This window comes from Manduca sexta, chromosome 15, assembly GCF_014839805.1.
Source record: "Manduca sexta isolate Smith_Timp_Sample1 chromosome 15, JHU_Msex_v1.0, whole genome shotgun sequence".
In the NCBI taxonomy this organism is placed as follows: domain Eukaryota; kingdom Metazoa; phylum Arthropoda; class Insecta; order Lepidoptera; family Sphingidae; genus Manduca; species Manduca sexta.
The window spans coordinates 3,858,779-3,881,658 of NC_051129.1; the positions used below are offsets into that span (position 1 = coordinate 3,858,779).

The 22,880-nt window shown below is 35.7% G+C and overlaps 1 protein-coding gene across 2 annotated transcripts in view; it reads right to left on the bottom strand.

The window, feature by feature from the left end:
• LOC115441213 (cyclin-dependent kinase 14) overlaps positions 1 to 22,880 on the bottom strand; it is a 107,211-nt gene that overhangs the window by 80,113 nt on the left and 4,218 nt on the right. Inside the window, exon 1 of one of the 2 annotated variants that reach the window (XM_037439042.1) lies at positions 13,673 to 14,137. The exons of the other annotated variant lie outside the window; for it this stretch is intronic. Coding sequence (XP_037294939.1) covers positions 13,673 to 13,736 — 64 coding nt within the window. The 5' untranslated portion in view covers positions 13,737 to 14,137. Of the gene's footprint in view, positions 1 to 13,672; positions 14,138 to 22,880 lie in introns of those variants that run through there. 2 annotated transcript variants of the gene reach the window in all.

Genomic DNA, 22,880 nt, shown 5'->3' on the forward strand with positions numbered 1-22,880 from the left:
ACACGACTCTAGGAACAATGGGTAGGCCTAAAAATTGCTGCCGACCTTTCCAAATGATTAGTGCTGATTTAGTTGGCCCATTGCCTGCGTCTAAAAAGCAAAACACGTTCCTTCTTGTAATAATGTGCTGCTTCTCAAAATATTGCTTATTGTTCCCTATTAGACGGGCCACCTCAGATGTTATATGTAGGATTTTTGAGGAAAATGTCTTTTTAGTTCACGGTATTCCGAGCACTATAATCACGGACAACGGAAAACAATTTACCAGCAATAAGATACACAATTTATTTGCGCACTACAATATTCCAAACACCTACTATACTCCACTCTATACACCACAAATCAACACAGTAGAACGCTACAATAAAACTATAATAACCGCTATATCTACCTTCATCGAAGATGACCATAGGTTTTGGGACACTAATATCCCCAAAATACAATTCGCCTTGAATAGCGCTGTCAATGAAGTTACAGGGTTTACACCTTCATTTCTTGTTTTTGGCCGCGAGTTACCTAGCGACGGCTCTCATTATATCGATGCTGATTTGGAGAACCAAATTGTATTCGGTCCCCGTGATAGCTATGCAGAGAATTTAGGTACACTTCGAAAAATATTTGACAAAGTACATCTCTCCCTTATTAAGGCACATTCTCGCAATGCTGCTCAGTATAATTTACGTCGTAAAAAGTTTGATTTTAACGTTGGTGACACTGTATGGAAACGCACATACTACCTCAGTGACAAATCCAACAGATTCTCCAAGAAATTAGCTCCAAAATTTATCAAATGCCGTATAACGGCAAAGAAGTCAAAACTTGTCTATGATCTGGAAGACATGGCAGGTCGAAACCTAGGGACTTGGCACGTCAAGGACTTTAAACTCACCTAAGAGATAAATGGGATTTTCCCTAGGAAAAATCCAAACCTTAAAAGGGGGGTATGTAACGGTTATTCCGTTACTAATTACTTATTTATTTTATTATTTTGTATTAGGTAAACATTATTTTATAATAATTAATTTTTTATTAACAATAAGAGAATGTCACGCGCATCGGCTAAAAGGTCTGGGAGCATGCGCCGAAAGGCAGGGATTTCACCCCCGCGCCCGGACGAGGGGAATGCGTTCGGGCAAGCGTCATTAGGAGGAATCCAATAAAACGCGATCGAACTATATTCGCAAATTATAAAATTACTGAACATAATATCTACAGCCTTGTGTACCCCGAATTGGGGTTCACCTGCTTGCTTAGCGCTCTGCCCTACTGCCTGCTACTAGCGTCGGTCACTCCGGTTCCAGTCGTGTTCCACGGGAGTGGTTGCATGACCCTTTTGCCTGCTGCAGTTTACCTACGGGTGCTACCTACTGCTTGCTGCTGTAGCAAGAAGAGTGCACGCTACTGCACTCAGCGCCGCGCACCAGGAACCCAAGGCCAGTGTATTCAATCGGTGGAGAATGTGTTTTTGGACAATGGATGTTCTAATACCCCGACCCCTTATAGAATAAGTGTCTTATATAATATTTTGTTTACCTTTATTACATATATTTTGTTAGCTTTCCCTTGCCTTTTTATTTCTTTAGCTCCCATTAACCAGATAAGGTGGGCAGGGCAACGGGGAGTGTGACAATATTTTACTTTGTCTTGTGGTCTGTATAGCAGTGTCAGTTTAAACCACCAATATTCTGACAAGGACATCCGGGAGAGACCGTCCAAGTCGACTGTTAATTGACATTGATTCGAGATTTATACGAACGTCGTTTATTAAAATCACTTCATCATCACCATAGTTTGATTTTCTATGACGGCAATGTAGTTACATTGCAGCCACAATGTCATGGAGGTAAAAAGAATATGTCACGCTACGATTTCCAAAACCTCTTTAGAAATCTCACTGATTCTTTCCATTAGTAACGTTTCATTGGCACCAATCGACGCTCTATTGTAGGTAATTTCTGCATGACAGCGCCACTATACTCAATTCTCATGTTTGAAGATGCAATATCATATTTTTTTTTTGTAACTAATGAGATGTTTATGAGAGAGAATAGAAAACGATATGCCTGTGTGGGCAGCACAAACACCTATCTAAAACGATTCTATGTTCTAATAGCATTGTTAAAACTGTTTGCGTGTTTGTATTCGCAATATGCTGAAATAAGTGGCACAGATTAACTACAACGTTGGTATGCAGCAATCGGGCTACACTAAGTAAACTGGAGTCAACAACTGTGACAAAACCGGGTGCAAGCGGGTTATCGGCGCGAGTTAACGTGCGAAAGTCGTTCGTCGACCTTGCCGCGAGCGTCGCGCGGCTACGGAACCGTGGAGCGGTGCGCCTGCGCAGTGTCGCGCGCTATTCCACCCACCGCCACTAGATGCGTGCTGAGACTGCATTCGGAACAGTCTTATGGTTTACAATTAAAGGATCGATGAGGATCAAATAGTTTATCTAGTGGTTAGTGCAAAGTTTGATGCACCGATTTATTCCTAGATTCAAAATCAGATTAAGCAGTCAAAACTTATTATCTGCAATTTGAAACGCGTGATTAAGCTTTTCAATATTGGCACGATATAGTTATGGACTCTATAAAATCGTAAGATAGGTTAAAGATAGCAATGGGAGCCTTGGTTAAATATATCATTCATCTCATAGTAAATTAAAACGACTATACTTCGTGGTATATTGCTATTGTCAAAGAAAATAATGTTACAGTTATTACTTACTATTACAATAACACTGAGCGCAATATTGAATAACACAATAAAGTAGATAAGCAAATAGGTACAGCGCACGCGAATCATAATCTCAAAGTCACACATGACGCAGGTTTCACATTCTAACACCCGAACCACATTTCTGTGTTAAATTACTAGACTGAGACTTTGAAATATACGAGCTAGCGCGCCTCGCGAGCCTTGAGATCGAAATAGATAAAGTTTTATAAAAATAAAACGTGTGAAACGACAAATACATTTCAGATCACCGGTGAAATAGTATGACAGATGTAGCGCCGGTGTTAAGGCTTTTAGCGAGGGAAAGTTCGTGTCTTTGAATATCAGCCAACTGTATCTTCAAATGTATAACATTAAGCCAACGACACAAAACATTATCGGTAAATATTAAGAAAGCTTTAATTATACAATGGTTGTAACAAAGTATCTTGGAATGTATATTGACCTACTTATAATTGTGTTATGTTTCTTGGCAAATGTATTAACACGAGTGCATTTATTCCCTTCGTAATTCAAAACATGTTTTGGGAGCGTGTCACCCAATCACGACTGCAATTAAAGGCACAATACTGCAACGGGGTCTATTGAAATTTAAACAATAAAACAAGTTTCTAACACATGATACGTCAACTATCTTTCTAATACTGCAATACAGCATCCAAGAGTTTTATATTACCTCTCATAAACAAAATAAAACGAGCCAGTACGGCAACGTTTGGTATCCGTAAGCCACGTTAAAATTTAAGTAGTAAACCGACCGCTAACACGTCCGCAAACGCCCACAGAAGTTAAGAGAAAAATCTAATATAAACCTCTACAACTCCGAACAACGTACGCTGTTCAACTGATGCGTTGTAATTATATCTCGTTACTAGATAATACGTTCGTAAGTTAATCTAGATCTTGTGAAAACTGTTCGTGAAATATCGTAATATATCTTTGTTAACATGTCTTCTTTAATTTATTGACCGTGCCGGATTGAACGCGGAGATTTCTCAATTCAATTACATTATAAAATGCATTTTTCAATGTCGTTTCCAAGGTATTTTGATGTTCGGATAAGCGCGAATTTATTTAAGTTTTAAAAGAGAAATAGCGTGTTTGGAGTGCTTATACATTCTTCTAACGTTTTAATATTAATATGGCGAATATTTTTAATATTTATTTTTGAATAAACACTAAATTATAAAACTACATATACTCAAATTATTAAACTTGACGTAGTGCTTTTGTTTCATATAAGTTTGAAACTAAATCGACTGTTTGAATTACAAAACATCTTCTCAATTCTATGCGGTAAGATTTTTTTTATGTAGGTACCTATATGTACATAATTAGTTAATGAATGCATTGAAGTAAAATGATTCACACGATTTGTATCCAAGTAACGTTAATTTGACTGATCACTCGTGAGTCATAACCGAGCAACATCATGAAGTGATGATTTCCCTCCAATTACTCTGCACAAACAAATTCCTATTCATTCGTTTAGTCATGCTATGATTCCTTAACACTATGGGTAAACAAGAAATAGGTCTAACTATTAGAATGAGTACACACGTCCGTCAATTAGTAAGACAAATGTAGGAAATTACGTCTATTGTGATGGAGAATGCCCAAGCAGTGTTGAGGTGCCGCAAAATATAAGTATTTACGCGTAATACAGAGCATATACAATTTTAGATGCATTTTTCGGTAATTAAATTCTATAAAATCATGTCTGTCTTACCTAAAGGGTAAGCACATGTTTTGTCCCATGATAGGGGGGCGAGGTTATCGCCGTATCGAGTATATTCCAGACTCCGGGCAGATAGAGCAGAAAAACCCAATCCCTGTCCGACCCGGGATTTCAATCCGGGAACTCAGTGTTGTTCTGCGCACGAAATACAACCAAGTCACCGAGCCAGTAATTTCTAATGTGTCACTAAAATTCTAATTTGTATTAAAATTAAGTTAAAATACCGGCTACATGAACACTGTCAGTACAGTGGACTAAATCGGGCGATACAACGTGCGAATCTCATGTCCGGCAAAACTTTATATACGTTTTTAGTCTTTGTCCTATAACACACCTGTACGTAATTTCACCAATAAACAATTTCGATAAAAACTTTATTGTATTGAAAGCGTCCTTCACTAAAGATTATTCGAGCAGATTTAAGTTATTTTACTCACCACAATGAGTCAATTGATAAGATTGTTTTCAAAATAACTCGACGTTAATGTAATGTAATGGACTGTCGACATTAATATTTAATGTTCATCTCGTTCGGGTAATAATACGAACGATAACAATCGTCCGCAAATAAAACGGTTATCAAATCGAGGTCTGCTTTAGTTTACGTTTACAAAGATAATCTATAATAATATACCTACATATAGAGTTGAAGAGTATTTGTTTGCACTCGCTAATCTCAGGAACTACTATACTAATTGAATTTTTTCACTAAATGTAATCTACATTAATCCTGAGTGCTATAGGTTACTTTTTATCCCGGAAAACTTTTTCACGTGGACGGAGCCGTAGGCAAAAGTTAGTTTACTATACAGTTTAATGATTGCATTGTTCAGGTATATAAGATTCACATTATTAATAACAATTAATTGGCCTGAGTGTATACTGTAGTTATTAAAACTTTAAAGGTTCATATCATATCTCATTGATTGTTTATTGATCTATCAAATACGAAATATGACTGTTCTTACAAAGTATGGAATGGATTTATTTTCAAATATCTTGAAAATCTATTAAACTAGATTGTAAAACTGATTACAAGGTTGAGTAACTTAAAAATATTGAATATAGAAATGTTAGTAATAAAACTTGAATAGCCATTCAACCACATCCAAATTTATTTGCTTACGCACATAGCGAACGGTTATGGACTATCGATTAACTACGTCAAAACGATCATATCGACTATAGACGGCTATCGATTGCAAGGTGACAATCATAAAACATAACTAGGGCCTATAAAATAAATCGTAATCATCCGTACTAACATTATTAATATTGCAATATTAACGTCTATCTATTATGCCTTTAGGGGCTACACGAAACCGATTTTTATGCGATTTGGTACAGGCAGAGGTTGAAAAGGTAAAAAAGGATATGTTTTTTAATATTTTTCTCAAGCTATACGGGCAAAGCCGCGAGCAAAACACTAGTACCGTATAATTATACAAGACAAGACTATACAATGTATAACAAAATCGAATGGTAGTTGCCACCGTTGAATACGCCGATTGAATATTAATTGATGTAGATTTTAATTTCTGATTGTAGGTGTCCGGCGAAGCTTCCAACTATCGATACATTCAAATTTGATTCAGTGTCTTTGTTAAAAATCGTCTCCATCTGCATATTATAACAATCGGTTAGTATTCGTTCGTGACTATTGAAAATTCCAAGTCTTACTTGTAATGTCATATAAATCTATACATATAATAAAGTAACAAGCCTATGTCTGTATATTATAAATATTAAGAAAAACTAATATGAGGGGTTTTGATTAGAGCAACAGAAGCCAAAACATAATATAGAATGTTTATCTGTGTGTATGTTTGTACGCGTATCACGCAAAACCCAATACATGGAATTGAATCCAGCTTTGACCAATGTATTACTAGAGGTCTAACTTCAAGTAGGCTGCATTTTATCTCGGAAAAATATAAAGCGAACCTTTTACGCCGGGAATTTTTTTTCACGGTCACAATATAATTATTGGTGTAATTAAAAAACACTTACAATAAAATTTAAAAAAGCAATGAGGAATAATTAAACGTCACTGGAGAATGTACGCATATAAAAAATGAGGAAATTAAACGCGTTATAATATACCAACATATATTTTTTAAAAATACTACTTCCGCGACAGCTGACAGGCGTGCGGTGAGAAACAGGAAACCAATACGAATCCCTCATTGCTACGAATATTTATTTGATCCGACACATAAAACAATGTAAACATAAAATCTTATTTACGTTAATAATAATATTCAGAAGTCAGTATCGTCGGACACGGCACGCATTGTGAGGAGATTCGTCACTTTGTATGCCTAACCGACAGTGGCTTGGGTTTTGAGGTTCGCCATCGAAGCGTAATTCTTTTTTTTTTTTATATGCAAGGATATTTCTAAGACATATATTTTTTTTAAAATTACTTAAAAAATAAAGCTAATAATAATACAAATATGCGCGTGACTAATAACCGCATTTAAATAGATACAAATATTTTGAAACAAATGACATACAAAACCGAAACAAATGCAAATCACACTCATCACACCGTCAACAATAATTGTAAACTTACGTAGACCATTGTAAATTTTATACCTAGCATATAAATGCATCACGACGTATAATGATACTGTAACGTTAGCCCACACAAAGAAATCCATTGAAGCGGAGTCGAGTGCACACGAGTGACCTCGAACCTGCGACCCTGCACACAATGCGAACAATTGTAATGTAAATGCGGATTTAACCCGCAGTGCCACTCGCGCGGTGGTACCGATTGTTGATGAAAAGTTTTCGCTCAACCCTGGAACTTGATTAAGATGAATGAGTCAGGCGGGGCCTGTGACGTGATCGCATTCAGATGTAGTCGATCCTGTATGAGCTAGGTAAATAAATATAACTGTTCAAACACTACAGTTTTTACATAATAGAAACCAGATTGTTTAATTAGCTTACAATCCAAAATCTATAATATAAAGCTAAACGTACTAATGAAGAACAATAAAACACTAGCTTATAATCCAAAATCTATATTAGAGAAAACCTACTAAAAACCAACAATAATAAACTAACAACTTGTGTAAAAACTATAATTCAAAGTGACAGGCAATGAGTATTTGTTTCGACACATCGTTTTGTTATGGATTTATTTTCCTTATTTTTCTGTAGTCAATATTTAGTTAAAAATATTTGTAGTAACGTGAGGAATATTACAGAGACCAAATCGCAAAAATACTTAACACAATACAATCTCAGTAAGATTGAAGAAATTTCAGAAATAAGCGATGTAACTAATTTAACAAATCTCAAACATAAATTTTCTAGATATCACAATATGTAATGAACAGATAATGTACGAAAGCGAGCCAACGCGCGTAGCAACATACGCATTCGTTTTCCACGCACGACAATTAACACGCAAACTAAATTAATATCTAGCTGACGTCTTCATTATCTAGTCGCTATTGAGGTCAAACTTCTAGATCAAATAGATTTACAAACTTCGCTGATAAGATAGTCTGAAAAGTTTGCACGACCCGTAAAGTGCTTATCAGTCATTAAATTGGGACGCAAAAACTTAATATCACTTATACTCAGTAACGCGATAAAGTGGCGTCGCGTCATCCAATATATTTGAAAATATGTTATGGAGATAAATGAATCAATTGTACAACATTAAAATCAATGTATTGGTAGCTAAGTAATGTATTCGCATATACTTACTGTAAAATTCTATCGTTTTACAATGTACAATCAAGATACAGTAAATCACTACAAGTGTAAATGAATATATATGACAATAAAGAACAGGCTACTAATTGTAAGTTATATGCGATGAGACGCAACGTCGTTATTTGAAAGGCAAAAGAACTTTAATTGGATAATATGGACTCAAAGAGAGCAACGGTAGTCTAATGAACTCTTTCTTTGTGAGTTTTTTTACTTTGTGCGGAAGACTGCCAGACTGTGCTATACCTATCTCTGTATTAAATGAATCTATAAATTCATTTCCGACAAATCTTATGTTTGGCATGAAAATACCACAATAACGGCGTCGAAAACTCGTTATATCGAATCATTCACGCGAGAATCGTATCTGAGCCTATATTGTCTGCTTCAATTTAGATTCCGCGCGATTTTTTTGTGAGCACAAACAAAGGCAATGGACACACTAATCAAACAATATACGAGGTATCGTATATTGTTTGATAACTAAGAATAATATATAACTAAGGAATCTAGGTGAGCATGTTAAATAGTGGTCTTAGAGTTCAGTTCTTAGGGTATTATTTAAGATTCTTTGTTCTGAACCTTGATGAATCCACGCAGTTTAATCATGGGAATTACCGCCCAGGACGAGTGAGTATACAAACAGGTTTCATCCCGGTTTAAAAAGGACCTACAAGTCACGTTTAAAGATGACGGTTTATTGGCTACAGGAAAAAATCGACCAAGATCCTGTTTCACTGAACGCTCTCTCGGATTAGCTTAGTCATTATGACGTTCACAACACGAACTTATGACGCATTCATAACTAACCTTATGCTGTGAGGGCAAGAATAAATGACCATCCTACGGTGAAACTGCAACATTCCCCAGCGTAAAATGATCTGGCGAACCGCGATTGCTAGACGTTATTTTGATTTACCGAGCAATCCGGCCTGTCTCCTAAGGCTGTTAAATGCAAAGTGCAACAAATGAAATGTGCCCATTCCGTGACTATAGACTATACGATAGCATGCTTTATTAGATACTGCACATTTATTGTAACCTGTAGCTTGTATACATCGGTAAATTTAAAGCGACGTACTCATTACACAACTATCTGTTATATAGAATTTTAATATAATAAATCAATTTATTATTATGTAGATTACTGACATTCTTCGTTAAAAAAAACACGATTTGATTTTAAAATCATTATTTAAACATCTTCCGTGGGAAACGAAGCGCCACAAATTTTCAAAAACTTTCCTTCGTGCATTTGATATAAGTTTCTAAATTATTTAAATACATTCATTATTCATGTTGCAGCTAATTAAATAGGTAATTGAATTATCAAAGCTAATTTAAAATCTACGAACCCGCATTGGGTCAGCGTGGTGGAGGCTAAATACCTCAACGCGACAAGCCCGCACATTGAATATGAAAATTAGCTCCATAATGCATTAGGCAACAAAACTGCCTAGCTATGGATGTATTGAGAAAACAAACAACCAGAAAAATCGTTTCACACTACGTTTTAATAACATGACATTACGTATATGCGCAAATTGTTATAGAGGTGTAGATACATAGAGTGTTTATTTCTTGATTCATGTCCTTAGTGGCGTGTGGAGTGTGAGCCGTGGTACAATGAGTTCTGTGCTGCTGGCGTTGCCGTTGGAGCGTGTCCACGGCTGCGTGGCAAGCCAAGCGTTCCCTCACTCCCAAAGACGTTGGAATTATGAAGCATAATACGCTTCGTATAATAAATCTTTCTTAATTAACCATAATATTATAACCATGTTTCGTTTTAATTTATTGACTTTGTTACCTCGATATAAATTAGATTGGCTCTGTTTGTCTATTGTTAGCTTAACCTGGATGAGATTAATTATAGATTAAGAACAATAGCCCACCGTAAATTACAGAGGCGATCCATCCATGGATTTAAAGTAATTGATGACCAAAACAAACAACAATAAGATAATTTATCAATAATATTTTTTTAATATGTTTTCCCTTACATTGTTCGGCCGAATGAATGTCCTCCTAGGTCCTTAAAATTGATATCTATAATAAATACAAAACGTCACCACAATACACCGCAATAAATAAAGTTAATAGTATAGTTACACAGTTTTCTAACACACGAATTACGACAGTGGGCGGGCCAATTTTAAAACGAAACATCTGTCCAAAACATCATTGGACTCTACTAAATACTTTAAACATTAGGCCAAAGATATATTCGAATTAATCCACTTCAGTCTGATCATTAGATTTCTTCTGAACAAGATGGATGATGTCGAATGGGATTAGAACATTTGCTAGAACATTACAGTATAATGTGACTATCTTGCGAATTGTACAATACAGGCAAAAGCTGTTTCCAAAAGCATTACCATGTAATGTATGGTACCTGCGAATGTTTGACGCTACACTCGACGTTATGCTCAAGGCGGTCAGCATCAACCTATACCATTTCCTTTTGATTTGGATGCCTCACTCCAAGTTGCTCGCGTGCATCCAATATCGCCTCGTTAGGATTCAAAATCAGGTTGTAACAAAACATCGAACTTCGAATTCGAAGTGCGGTTCCATAATTTAATAAACACGAATTGCTCGATATTCTGTTACTAATAAATGAGCTAGTCTAGATTCACCTTTACGTCTTATATTATTTATATCATGAATCATATAACAAAACTCAGTAAGTAAAAATAACGCCCGAATCCCAAACCGCACACTTTATTGAAATACAAACATTGATATTTTTATCTGTGTACTCAGGAGACGAAATAAAACGAACAAAAAACCCCGGACCGCCAAAACGTGCCCCCGCTTTACATAAAGTACGTAAAACTGACGTTATAACAGTTCCAAACATTCCGTATCCACACGCAATGGAATACACTTTTGAACTTCGGCGCTCGTTGTCGTTCGTTACGTCACCTTTTTCATATTCTGTATCACGATGTGTGCCGGTAATACATTTAAATCACGCAGCGGAATTAATATTCAGCCACAATACGCCTAAGTACAATCATTAATGTACATAACTGAATAAAGTTAACTGTAAACGGAGATAAACACGAGCGGGCACTTTTTGCCGGCTCGAAATCATCTGTAATTACTCGACGAGTTTGTAGCGCCGGGCGGCGAGCGGCAGGCTGCAGGCGGCCGTCTCAGCTTGAATGTGCAGTGAACGTTACGCACTCGGGTACGTGGAGGCGTGCATGCAAGGTCCATCGTAATTGTGCGCCTCCGCACTCTTTGTCACCGATGAAGTTGAATGATCAACAACTCCCAGAGAACCAAGCGTTTGTGCAACGTTGAATACGTTTAGTACCACAAAGGAATGTCGTGTAAATACTAAATAATAACTGTACTTGCGTATTGAACGCGAAACGTGTTTTCCACAAACACAATAACGAACGTTGTTATGTAAACACACACACTTTTGTATGAAAATATTTTGTTCATTAGCACATTTCATTTATATTATCATCATGAATTCATTTGTCGGATGTTCTAATGAATTTGAGACACTTGTAGGACAAAGACAAAAGTTTGTTATGAGCAATGCGTATCTGGAATTCATTAACTGTAGAACAAGACACAGTGAACTGTGACGATGTGTGGTGCGCGCAGTTACAAGACATTACCATACTTCGAGTGGAAATTTCAATACCCTTCTCGGAATTTATTGTACATTTATATAAGTAGCATACAAGATAGTATTCAGTGTCGATGCGATTGAAGTCGCAGTCCTTGTTTAAACGTGCGCATCGGATGCAACTGTGCAATTTCTTATTAACGGTCGCAATCGTCGACTCCACAAAAACCAGTACCGGGAACTGAAGTTAGCGAGCGATCCAAACGGCAACAATTTATACATACAGATACGTTATACCTGTCAAGTGTCTTCTCACACGCATTAAGATGCCACATAGTGTGCAATTAATCGAGCATACATTTAAAGAATGCGATGTGAAACTGCGATCGTTGCCCAAGTAGGTGAAGCGGTTTTTGTATCCAACGTCCTTGGTGTTGTGTTCCTACACTTGAAACTTTGCAACTATCTAGGCGGTGAAACTAGATTCTGCGAACTGACTATGGAGTTCATAAACAATTAAATTAAGTGTCTACACTTTCACTCTGGCGAACTGCTGACCTAAGGTTTAGTATTGGCTTCATCGCTATTTCTGGCTAAACAAACATTTAATGTATTCAACATCAAACATTTTCGATAAAATAAAAATAAATATAGAACGAATTTAAATCTGGCTTAACGACACTTCTACATTAGATAACATGCGTTGGCAGTATGCGAAGGATGATATAGCATTGCTGTATATCAACATATATTTTACATACGGTCGATATAGGCTCTGATTGAATTTCCATCTCAAAGATAGCTATTAATCGTTGGTCGTCTCGGTCGTCGACCCGTGGCGCCGGCCGAACGCACCTGCGCTTACGACTGCCTGCTTGTTGGATAAGGCGGATGCCATCAAGGCCGCGAAGCTTTTCAGCCTCTGACTCACAATTCTACATTGTGGCCTACATATAAAAAAAATCGTACAACTGAGCACAGCCAACGCGGTGCATAATAAAATCAAGAAAGCGTTTAAGATGCACCAGTTTTAGTTGCGTTCAGTTTTTGACAGATAATTCGTAATGAACGAGTCGTTGTTTGCAAAAAGAAAGCGCACTTTCACAGACGCATCTGCGCGGGTCTTGTTCGGGGAACAACTAAATAACAGATGGTGCGAAATATCTCATTCTCTGGCAGAAAAAATCTGACTAAGGATTGGCAAAGGACCTTTTTTGTGAAGGAATGTAATGTCATTGGACATCAAAGCTACGGATTGTCGTCGAATAATAAGCGCTATAAAATAGTGACCTTTGTGAAACAGGTACCACTTATACAGAATTGTTGTTCTGAAATATTTTATAGATAAAAAACTAACTTTGCCACAAAAACAATGAATTGTTGAAGAACGTCATTATATTATTTAAAAATAACTGTGGTTATCGTGGCCTTTTCCGTAGAACTGTACTAATTAAAACTTTGTAATTATTGACGTATGGTAAATATATGGTACGTGTGTGCATGTGTGTTACGTAAATAATACAATGCACACAAACAGATTAAATCGCTGCCTTAGCGACGGTCCGATACGTAATACCTGTAATAAGATAAAATCCTCATCACCTGCTTGAATCACCATAAATGCTGTTGCATGAATATTTCCTTTTCTCATATGAATGTGAACGTTGTGTAACGAGTTGGTTAGAGAAATATCGTTTTCACTACAATATAAACAATGTAATGAATTAATTTTACGATAACGTAAATTGGTATCGCAAATAATATAAGAGCGTTGATATGATAGCGTCGGTAAGTACTCGCTACATTGTTATTTAATTAGGTTGATATCGAGATGCATAGTCAGGAAAGGAGATGTAGACAATAGCTCAATTTACCTTCGGAAATCGTGGGTAGCACGTTGACAAAGTTAACAATCCCGACGCCTGTTAGCTGACTCATTCACCAAAACTAAAAACGATCACTTCCAAGAATCACAAGTAACGTCTACCTACTAACGGACACTGCGCGAATGCAAATAAAAAATACCGCCGAAACAATACGGTCACACACTTGACACTATCACGTAGCCCACATAGATAACTCGGCTAAATTAAGTTTTTTTTTGACACTTCAGATTTTTGCAATCATGTCAAAAACGAAGCTCGATCGATCGCCGGCGAGCCGTTAGAAAATATAATATCGATTGGTCACAGAGCACACTTTTTCCATAATAAGCGAGAGAAATGGTAAACTATCACATGAGAGCGGCCTAGATATTTGTTTTTTTGTTGTGTCGCCGCGAGGAATGCGCGTGCGCCGTGTCGTCGTCACGGAGCGCAGGGGCCTACTGACGCTGGCGGCCAGACAGACAAGTCAAGCCAACGCCCGTTCACCAGTTCGCCTACTCTTATCTCTCGATGACTGTGTGTATAGTCACTTGCTTATTCCACACTGCACCGACTTGACCGGTTACTTGTACTGCATCGAATGCGGTTAGGGTTGCCACCTGTACTTGAAAAGGTTATTGTTATTTCTTTTGATAACGCAAACTTAACCTTACAAACAAAGATAAGTCGCCTTAACAGAAACTTAATTTGCTGACCAACTTTAGATGCTAAACACGTCTATAATCATAGTGAATACTGCTAAAGACATGTTAGATGTGAAGGCCAATGATAATTTAGGAACATAATTGTTTTTAGGAGAAGTTATTGTATTCAATAAAAGTATTTATTTAACACACCTGCTGCCTCTTGGCTCGTGGAAGCGCATTGGTACTTGGATTATAGAATTAACCAACCCTGAAACTAGCACTAAAACATATTTTGCAGGTAAGAAAATATACGTTATTTATTCTATATTAGTGGCAACCATAAAGGAATTCTATGCTTTGCTTCGAAGATATAAGAACAAATAACAATAACAATAACAATAACGCAAAATCGGAACATTCTCCAACGTACTACATACGCGGCACATTATATTTTATGACCTTTATTGTTATCAAAGACGATAACAATTATTAATTTATGATTGATACGGTAGTTGATTAATGGATTGTGTGACACTTTGTTTTAAAATATGTGTTTTTTTAATCAGTGCATCGACATATACGTCTTACGTCTAATGAACAGTTCCTGATCTCGTAAAAGGCAAAATAATGAATAAAAGATATGGCCTTGTCATACGTCGCGAACTAGTGATCATTTAGAATGTTTCATTTCTATTATATTATGCAAGTGTATAGGGATCTCTAGAACAGAACTAAGGAAATTGAAATTGATTTAATAAATAATGGTCCTTTTACAACCGCCGTTTCACGGTTACAATCTAACTTCTAACTAATATATATACGACATTTTATAAAAATGTTTGGTACGTAAAAACAGCTGAACGAATTTGTATGAAATTTGCCACACGGATAGACCATGTCTTGGATTAACACATAGGCTTCCTTTTATTCCGGTAATTTACTCAAATTATGTAAGGGAAATATTTAAATTTATAATCTGATTTTTTATTTAGTTGGCACTATAAATCGCTACAGTGATTTAAGGATTTTTGTAACGGGAAAGGTTTTTCACGGCGGCGAAATTGCGAGAAACAATTAGTGATTAACATAATACTAGTAAATGTTAGAGCTACATTTTTAGTTCGTATTTTAGTAAGATGTAAGAAAATGGTACAGACTTTACACGTTATTTTGTTAAACAATGTTTCTTGGTGCTTAAGCATCAACACCCACACCTTCCTTAATAGAAACAAACGCGAAAAAATTACCGCAACCACAAACGAGGCAACTCATTTTCTGCAAAAATATATTTATTCATACTCGAGAAAACGGCTACAACTAAACCTCATTAGTGTAAATTTAATGGAGTTCAGGAAATAAAAAGATCCAAAGTTGTTACATTTCGTCGTAATTACCCTACATTTTTACACGAGGAAATATTAAAGAAGCCTTTGGGAAGGTATGCAGCAAAGTATGTAGGACTCTTGTTAACACATCTCTGGAAACATCATCTGAAAGAAAAAATGCTGGATTTGATCTGGTTTGGCATACATCCTTAAAGATTTTTGATTACCATTTTTTAAGACAAGGACAACTCCGGATTTCCCTGTAAAAAATACGAGTTCAACTGGAACCGTCCTAGCTCTACACCCTGTGGTCCGACAGACTCGTCTCAAATAAGTTTAGACGCCCTTGAAGTAGGCTGAGCGACGATCAACCTTCAAGCATCCTCAAATCAACCCATAAAGCAAGACTTATCTAGAAATAAACGGGATTCGCAGCTGAAATGCGACGTGGGACGATAAGTCACTGTTACTCGAGTTTTTCACTAATTCACGTAATACGGCGGTTGTATATATTATAATACAATTAGTATTAATCAATAAACAGAATAGTCGTATTTATTACCTACCCTTTGTTCTAAATGTACGTCAATGACTAATCTTAATAGGGTCGTTAGTTGACACGAGCGATTAAAGAAACGCTAATATGAGATGAAGAAAACGTATTGTACGATATATCGTAAATCGTAATGATCGTTCTTTGTATAGGAAAATAATTAGTCATCCGGTTATTTTATTACGTCTAAGAGTTATGAAGAGTGTATAATGTGACAGCGGGTGTGCTGGAGGCCAACCGCCGTTTTATAGTTATTTTAAATATAACTTAATATGTGATGAAATTAATTTAGGGAATAAACCTTTTGTAATAACTTCCGACTTTTAAAACGACAAAAATAACATTGCTATAAATTACTTTATTTATTCATGAATTTAGGTATGACTGTAGATGTTTACGAATTGCATTAATAATATAATATTTATAGAATAATAATTTATATTATTGTCACTCAATTACATAAAGTTGAAACTATAAATAAGCTAAGTGTAATGAAACTTCGTAATGGCAGTCACGTGCTAAAAGTAAGAATGTTGACCACACTAATAAAAGGGATAAGACGAAGGCGATGAACCATTATAAAAACAGCCAAACAAAGGGAAAGTAGTGTACCGCGTTATGAATGAATATCATACAAATCAAGCAATTTTGATCCTATAAATAATAATAATAATGTCTGACGTCATCTCCAAGAAGATCGACGTCATGCAGGCGACCGATCCTGAGCCAAATCCTTTTGCAACATCCTTGAAAAATTCTTGCGTAAACGGCATATTTCAGTTCGTCAAGAGTAGGTGGAGAAACAAATTAAGAAACGATTTCAAAATAAATACAGCCATAAATTCCCGTAACACTATAGGTTTAAAAACACATTATATAAGAACTACGTAGCAAACACTACGACCTTGCGCCTACACAATCGATTGTCTACATGGGAGCACTAGCATAATAAACATATTGAAGACCAAATGTCGTTTTCCCATGCAATTCTAATTCACTAATAGAAAAGATACTGGTTGATAATAAAACATATCTTTGAAGTTTTAATATCTTATGAGCATGAGTTTTCGAAACGGCTGATGACGCGCATCAAACGCAACGAAAACTCGCAGTAAACGTGATGCAGTCGAAACTACGTTCTTTTACATACAAATAGTATCCGACCGAAACTACCTATAGTTTTCATTGTTTTTCGGTTTCTGTTTTAGTTGCGACTTAAAACGAAACTACAAGTATGTATTTATAACTTAGAAATCGAAGACGAATCCCTGGTCGGACATTCCGTATAAACGTACGCGGTGAAAACGCGCCAAGAGCACGCGCATCAATAACGCGCGGCGTTTATAAAATGCGCCTTCTACACAATTTACGAGTTTACGGATTGAAATTTATAAAGGTCATTAAATAAATGGTTTCATAAATTAAAAACTGGCCTAATTTCTATATGGGATTTAAAAACCGTAGTAAATATCATGAGATAGTTATTATTATAATTTTTATGTGGCAATATAAATTAAGAATAACTACGTTCCCAAAGTGCGACAAGTTTCTAAATGTTTTTTGTTTATGTAATTCTTTTTAATGAAAATCATCATTGATTTTCTTCATCATTTAAATAAGTTTTTTATTTACTTCTACATTTATAAGGTCAATACAATGTTGTATAAAAATCTAAATAATACTCTTAAGTATGCAATTAAACACGTATACAGGTGTGGTGGAATGTCTAAAAGTGTAAATAAATAATTTTCGTGCAAAATTAAACGGATTTTCAGTTATAATAATGTTCACTCTACATCAAAGTTCATCAGAGCCATGGCATAAATATTTGGAACGTTAAACAAGTTTATTGCACCATAAAAGTATACTCACTTCTCTTGGAAGTGTCGAAGTCGTCTTCGTGGCCGTTGCACGTCCGATCTTCATCGTACTCGTAAACCTTGAAACTTTCGAAGGAATACAGCTTGGCGGCTTTTATCTTGATATATGCACAAAAACAATTAACGGACACTAATTCCCTACAAACTAACCCTAAAATACTCTAAAACGCAGTAAAATTCAATCAACAAACACTATACCGAGAAACACACAACACCCTGCCTTCAAATGGGATTACTTCAAACAATGTGTCACTGTTTCCTCAATAAAGAGTAACTTTCGTCACCCCGTAGAGTCTGCGAGGGAAAATGTTTACAATCACTCGGATCACTCGCAAACGTTATCGCGCTTACGCACCACGGTATTGCATAAGAACAATGGGAGACGACGTAAACTGGCGAAATCGCGAGATCGCGCTTCGAAGTTTAAAGTTGTCGATGTTCGCCGCGGGAGTCGGGAAGGGCGGGAGCGCTCGTGGCGGCGACCGCGTGTCGTCTGGCCGGGCTGCAGTGTCGCCGCCCGCCGCGCCGGCGCCCAGAACTGTGTCAGCAGACGCGGCGCCCATAGCACCCAGCGCCCAACACCCGGCACCTTACCACCCCGGCCTTTCATGAATACACATCTCGCTCTACACTTATCGCATCAATACATTTGTTAGCGTATGCACCGAGCCTTTACAACCGTGATTAGCGAACGCGGTGGATTAATTACTTTGAGCGCCTTTATAACCTATTATCAAAATTACATTAATCCAATTATACAGTAATAAAAATCAAAGAATGCATCGGATTTCCGCACAATTAAATTGTATAATTCCCGGCTAGCTGTTAAAAACATAATCGCGGTTGTTTTCAATCCAACCGCAAGCAAATAAATAATACTATTGAAATATTTATATCCAAATATTGGAAGTGGTGTAAATAATAAATAACGCGGGACGTCGCGGCCGAACGGCAGATATAACATTTCAAGTTTCGCGACTATTTAAATAATGATCTACAGTCGTTACGAATTCGAAACATGACTGTATTGAATTCATGTAGGTACATAAAAAAATATATTATAAAGGATTTCGTACGTTTGTACGTCATTGCAATCTGGACTTAGAAACACTAGAAAGTTAAGCGCAGCAGTACAGCGGATTTCAGTCTGACTGTTTTTAATGAATAAACATTTACCTAATTCTAACGATAACCTACTATGACTAAAAATACGATGTTTCATCATTCAATAAACATAACGTAGCGTAATCAAAGTTTTACAATCAAATTGATACCACAAATGGTTACTCAGTGCTAACACATCATAAACTCAACATATTAGGACAGGATTAGCTTTGGTCCACAACTCCGCTCGCTTAAATTTTCGTCCTCAAGATAAAGAAATACCAATAGCTCAATGATGTAATGAAGCTTTCTATTTAAAAAAAAAACAAATCTGATTAATAGCATCACGACATTTACCTAACTTTACGTCTGTATAATATTAATACACATTACACATAATATACAGATAAAATAGATGTATTAACCCTTATAATACGATCCGGTCGACTGGACGACCGTGTCCGTAACCATGTACAGTATAGCCTATAATTATATTTAGAATCCTTATATCCAACCTAGCTTTACTTCATTATGCAATATCCATACACATGTATAGATAGTATAGGTATTTTAGTGTTAATAGTACGATTCGGTCAACTGGTCCATGCCCTTACCATGTATAATGTTTAGTCTATATATCGTTGTACATCGTCGCAAGGGATCCTATCCCATTGATCCAGAGGCGCCGCATTACCGTTAAATTGGGAGCTTTTCGCACCACTCCCCTGTTACGACTCTCATTGTGTTAAATACTATAGTGATTTTTATGGCTTAAGTTATCATTTATATGTACTATGAGGTATTTTTGGTAAGTGATTTAGCTTTATAAACCGATATAAATTACTATATCGAAGGTTCGCAGGCTAATTAACTTTTAGTATATGCAACATTGAGTTTTATTCATATTTCGACGGTCCCTACATAAAGTATCGAATCTGCAAAATTGCATTTTGTAGATGCAATAGGGACCGTGGAATAAACATCGCTTGTTAAGTGTTACTTACCAAGGCGATAAGCACTTCGATCCTTATTGTCTTAAATAAATGCAGTTCATTTTAATAAGGACCGTTTAAATATCGACAGTACCTACGCAAAGTATTGAATCTGCAAAATGCAATTTTGCAGATTCGATACTATACGTAGGGACCGTCAATTTCTCTCCGTTTTTTTAACCTAATCTCCATTTTAAATAAAACAAAATGTCGCTTATGTCAATTGGCATGCGGACAGTCGATATTTAGTAAGCGATGGGTACGTGTATACAGAGGAAAAACAACTTATCAGTAAACAAAGGCACATAAAAACTATTTAGGTGTAAATAATGTTTTTGTTAGACATACAAGATTTAATAGACCTTTTTTCTGTATAACACATATTCTCATCCAAGGTTAATTTAAAATTTTGCTACAGAATTAATTTAGTATAGAAAAATGAAAGTATATAATTATATATCAAAATATTGAAATAAAACTATTTTACCACATATTTTTTTTGCGATTTTTTATATTATAATTTGGTCCCAGGAAGAATGTCTAATATTCGCGTAAACACAAGAAATCATTATAATGTTACTATAGTATAATGTACTTCCTTATCAATTATCTATTTACCGTAAGTGTTTTAATGTAGAGTGGTTCATTATCTGCTAGCAATATTACGGCATAAGGAAGGATGTTTCGTAACACCACGTAACTTTTAATGGAATATGAAATTACCTTACCGTTAATGCTCGGAAAAGGCCATTAATCCTGTACGATGCATACATTTTTGTATGAACGGAATCGCACACGTCCGTCAATGGAGCTCTTTTGTGTGTATTTTTTCAATTACTATTCATATAAAATGAAAGCCTAAAGTCGAAAACATTAATCTCTTTAACAATACTTCGTTGAAAAAGTGACTAGAGTCCGGTTAGTGCAATGTTCTGCTTACTGTTACACTTATTAATAAAATCCCGTTGTGTGTTCACTTACTACGTTATATACAGAAGGTACAGTTTATTTCCATTCGTCATCTAGTTTTGACGAAAGTAATACGCGTTTAATTATAATTAATTGCTTGAAATTTATCCATTATTAACGTTTGCCTACGACTGCATACGCGAAGTAATTCTTTCTAATCTATCTTCTAAAACATGATGTTCGTTTTGCATAAACATTTCTGGGTGACAATAGAGTTCATTATCGGTCAAATCTTTTGATGATCACTATTTAATATAAAAGACAATTCTTAATTACCAATTGAATACTCTATTTCTGTTACAATCATGTTAGAGATTTACATCTAACATTCAAAATACATTACAAATATATCAAACGCAAAACAAGCCATGCAATACCTAGGCTAAGAATAATATTCCGGAGCACTTCAGGGAAATGGCAAATAAAACAAACCTATAAAACTGTCGCAGTGTTATGCTGAAGGCGATTTTATAGACCAATCGAGAGATCTAAGACAGTTAATATTGAATAATTACTGAACTAGGCAAGTTGTAAAAGCGAATTACCCTCAGAGAAACTTTCAAGTACTCGTTTGTTGACTGGTTAATTAAATATTTTATTTCCTGGCGGCTTCGCTGGGTACGTTTACTTGAAACCTCAAGTGTATGGATCGGAATGTTTATTTGGTTTTGGGTCGTACTGCTGTGTATAGGCTTGGGGTATACTGTAAGGTGAATGACCTTTTCGGTTTGTTATACATTTGTATATTGTAAGATCTTGGTTTGATAATTAATACGAACAGCTCCGATGGTAATAGACCCCTTAATATTTTGATTTCAAGTAATCTGAGACATTTCGCTGTGATTTATACATTCAGTTAGAAATATATATTTTTTTAAACATTTTGTATATGATATTTACTGTGAGTTTTAGAACTAATAAAACTTATATTCTGACCGATTGAAACAACTATTAATATATTTAGTGTGTTTATTTTATACAAAGCATAATATAGTAATATTATACAACCGTGTTCCATAACTAGTCATAAGACGTCTAGACAGACCAGTTTTGCTTCCACAACTGTTTTAGTTTGAATACAGTTCTAAAAGTTTTCACTTCGTAACTAATTTCAAATTACTACTTAAGTACAAATGTTGAGGTGTAACTTGCGTAAAGGCGAGGTTAGTTTATAAGCTAGCCTAGTCATTTTAACCGACTTTAAAAATGAGGTTCTCAATTCGACTTGGTATTTTTTTTTTATTAGACACCGACTCATAAATTAGTAATCACTATATGTATAGATGGGTATTTAGATAAAGGTAAATTACGTATTGGTTTTTGAAGGCGGTTTAAATCTTTGTTAAAATATTTTTCTCTGATAAACGTCGTCTTTCACCGATTTGTTTTGTCTATTTTGATATAATTTATATTGGATTGGATGGATAGTGTATGCGTCCGATATATAGCTCGTACTGACACGTATAGATATAGATTTATTTGGTTCAATACGCGAGCTCGCGAAATTTTACTGGTATTCACAAATCTCTTTCATCTATTCGATGAATATGAAACATAGAGCCTATCGGAAATATTTCAATCACGATGATGTGAAAAGTGTAGGTTCAAAAAATATTTGAATTGATTTATAACCTTACTACAACTAAAACAAAGTTAAAAATCGATTACAAAATTCGGACACAAATGCAATAACATAAACTGATAACGACGTAAACATAATTTCGAATTTAATTATAGATAACGTATT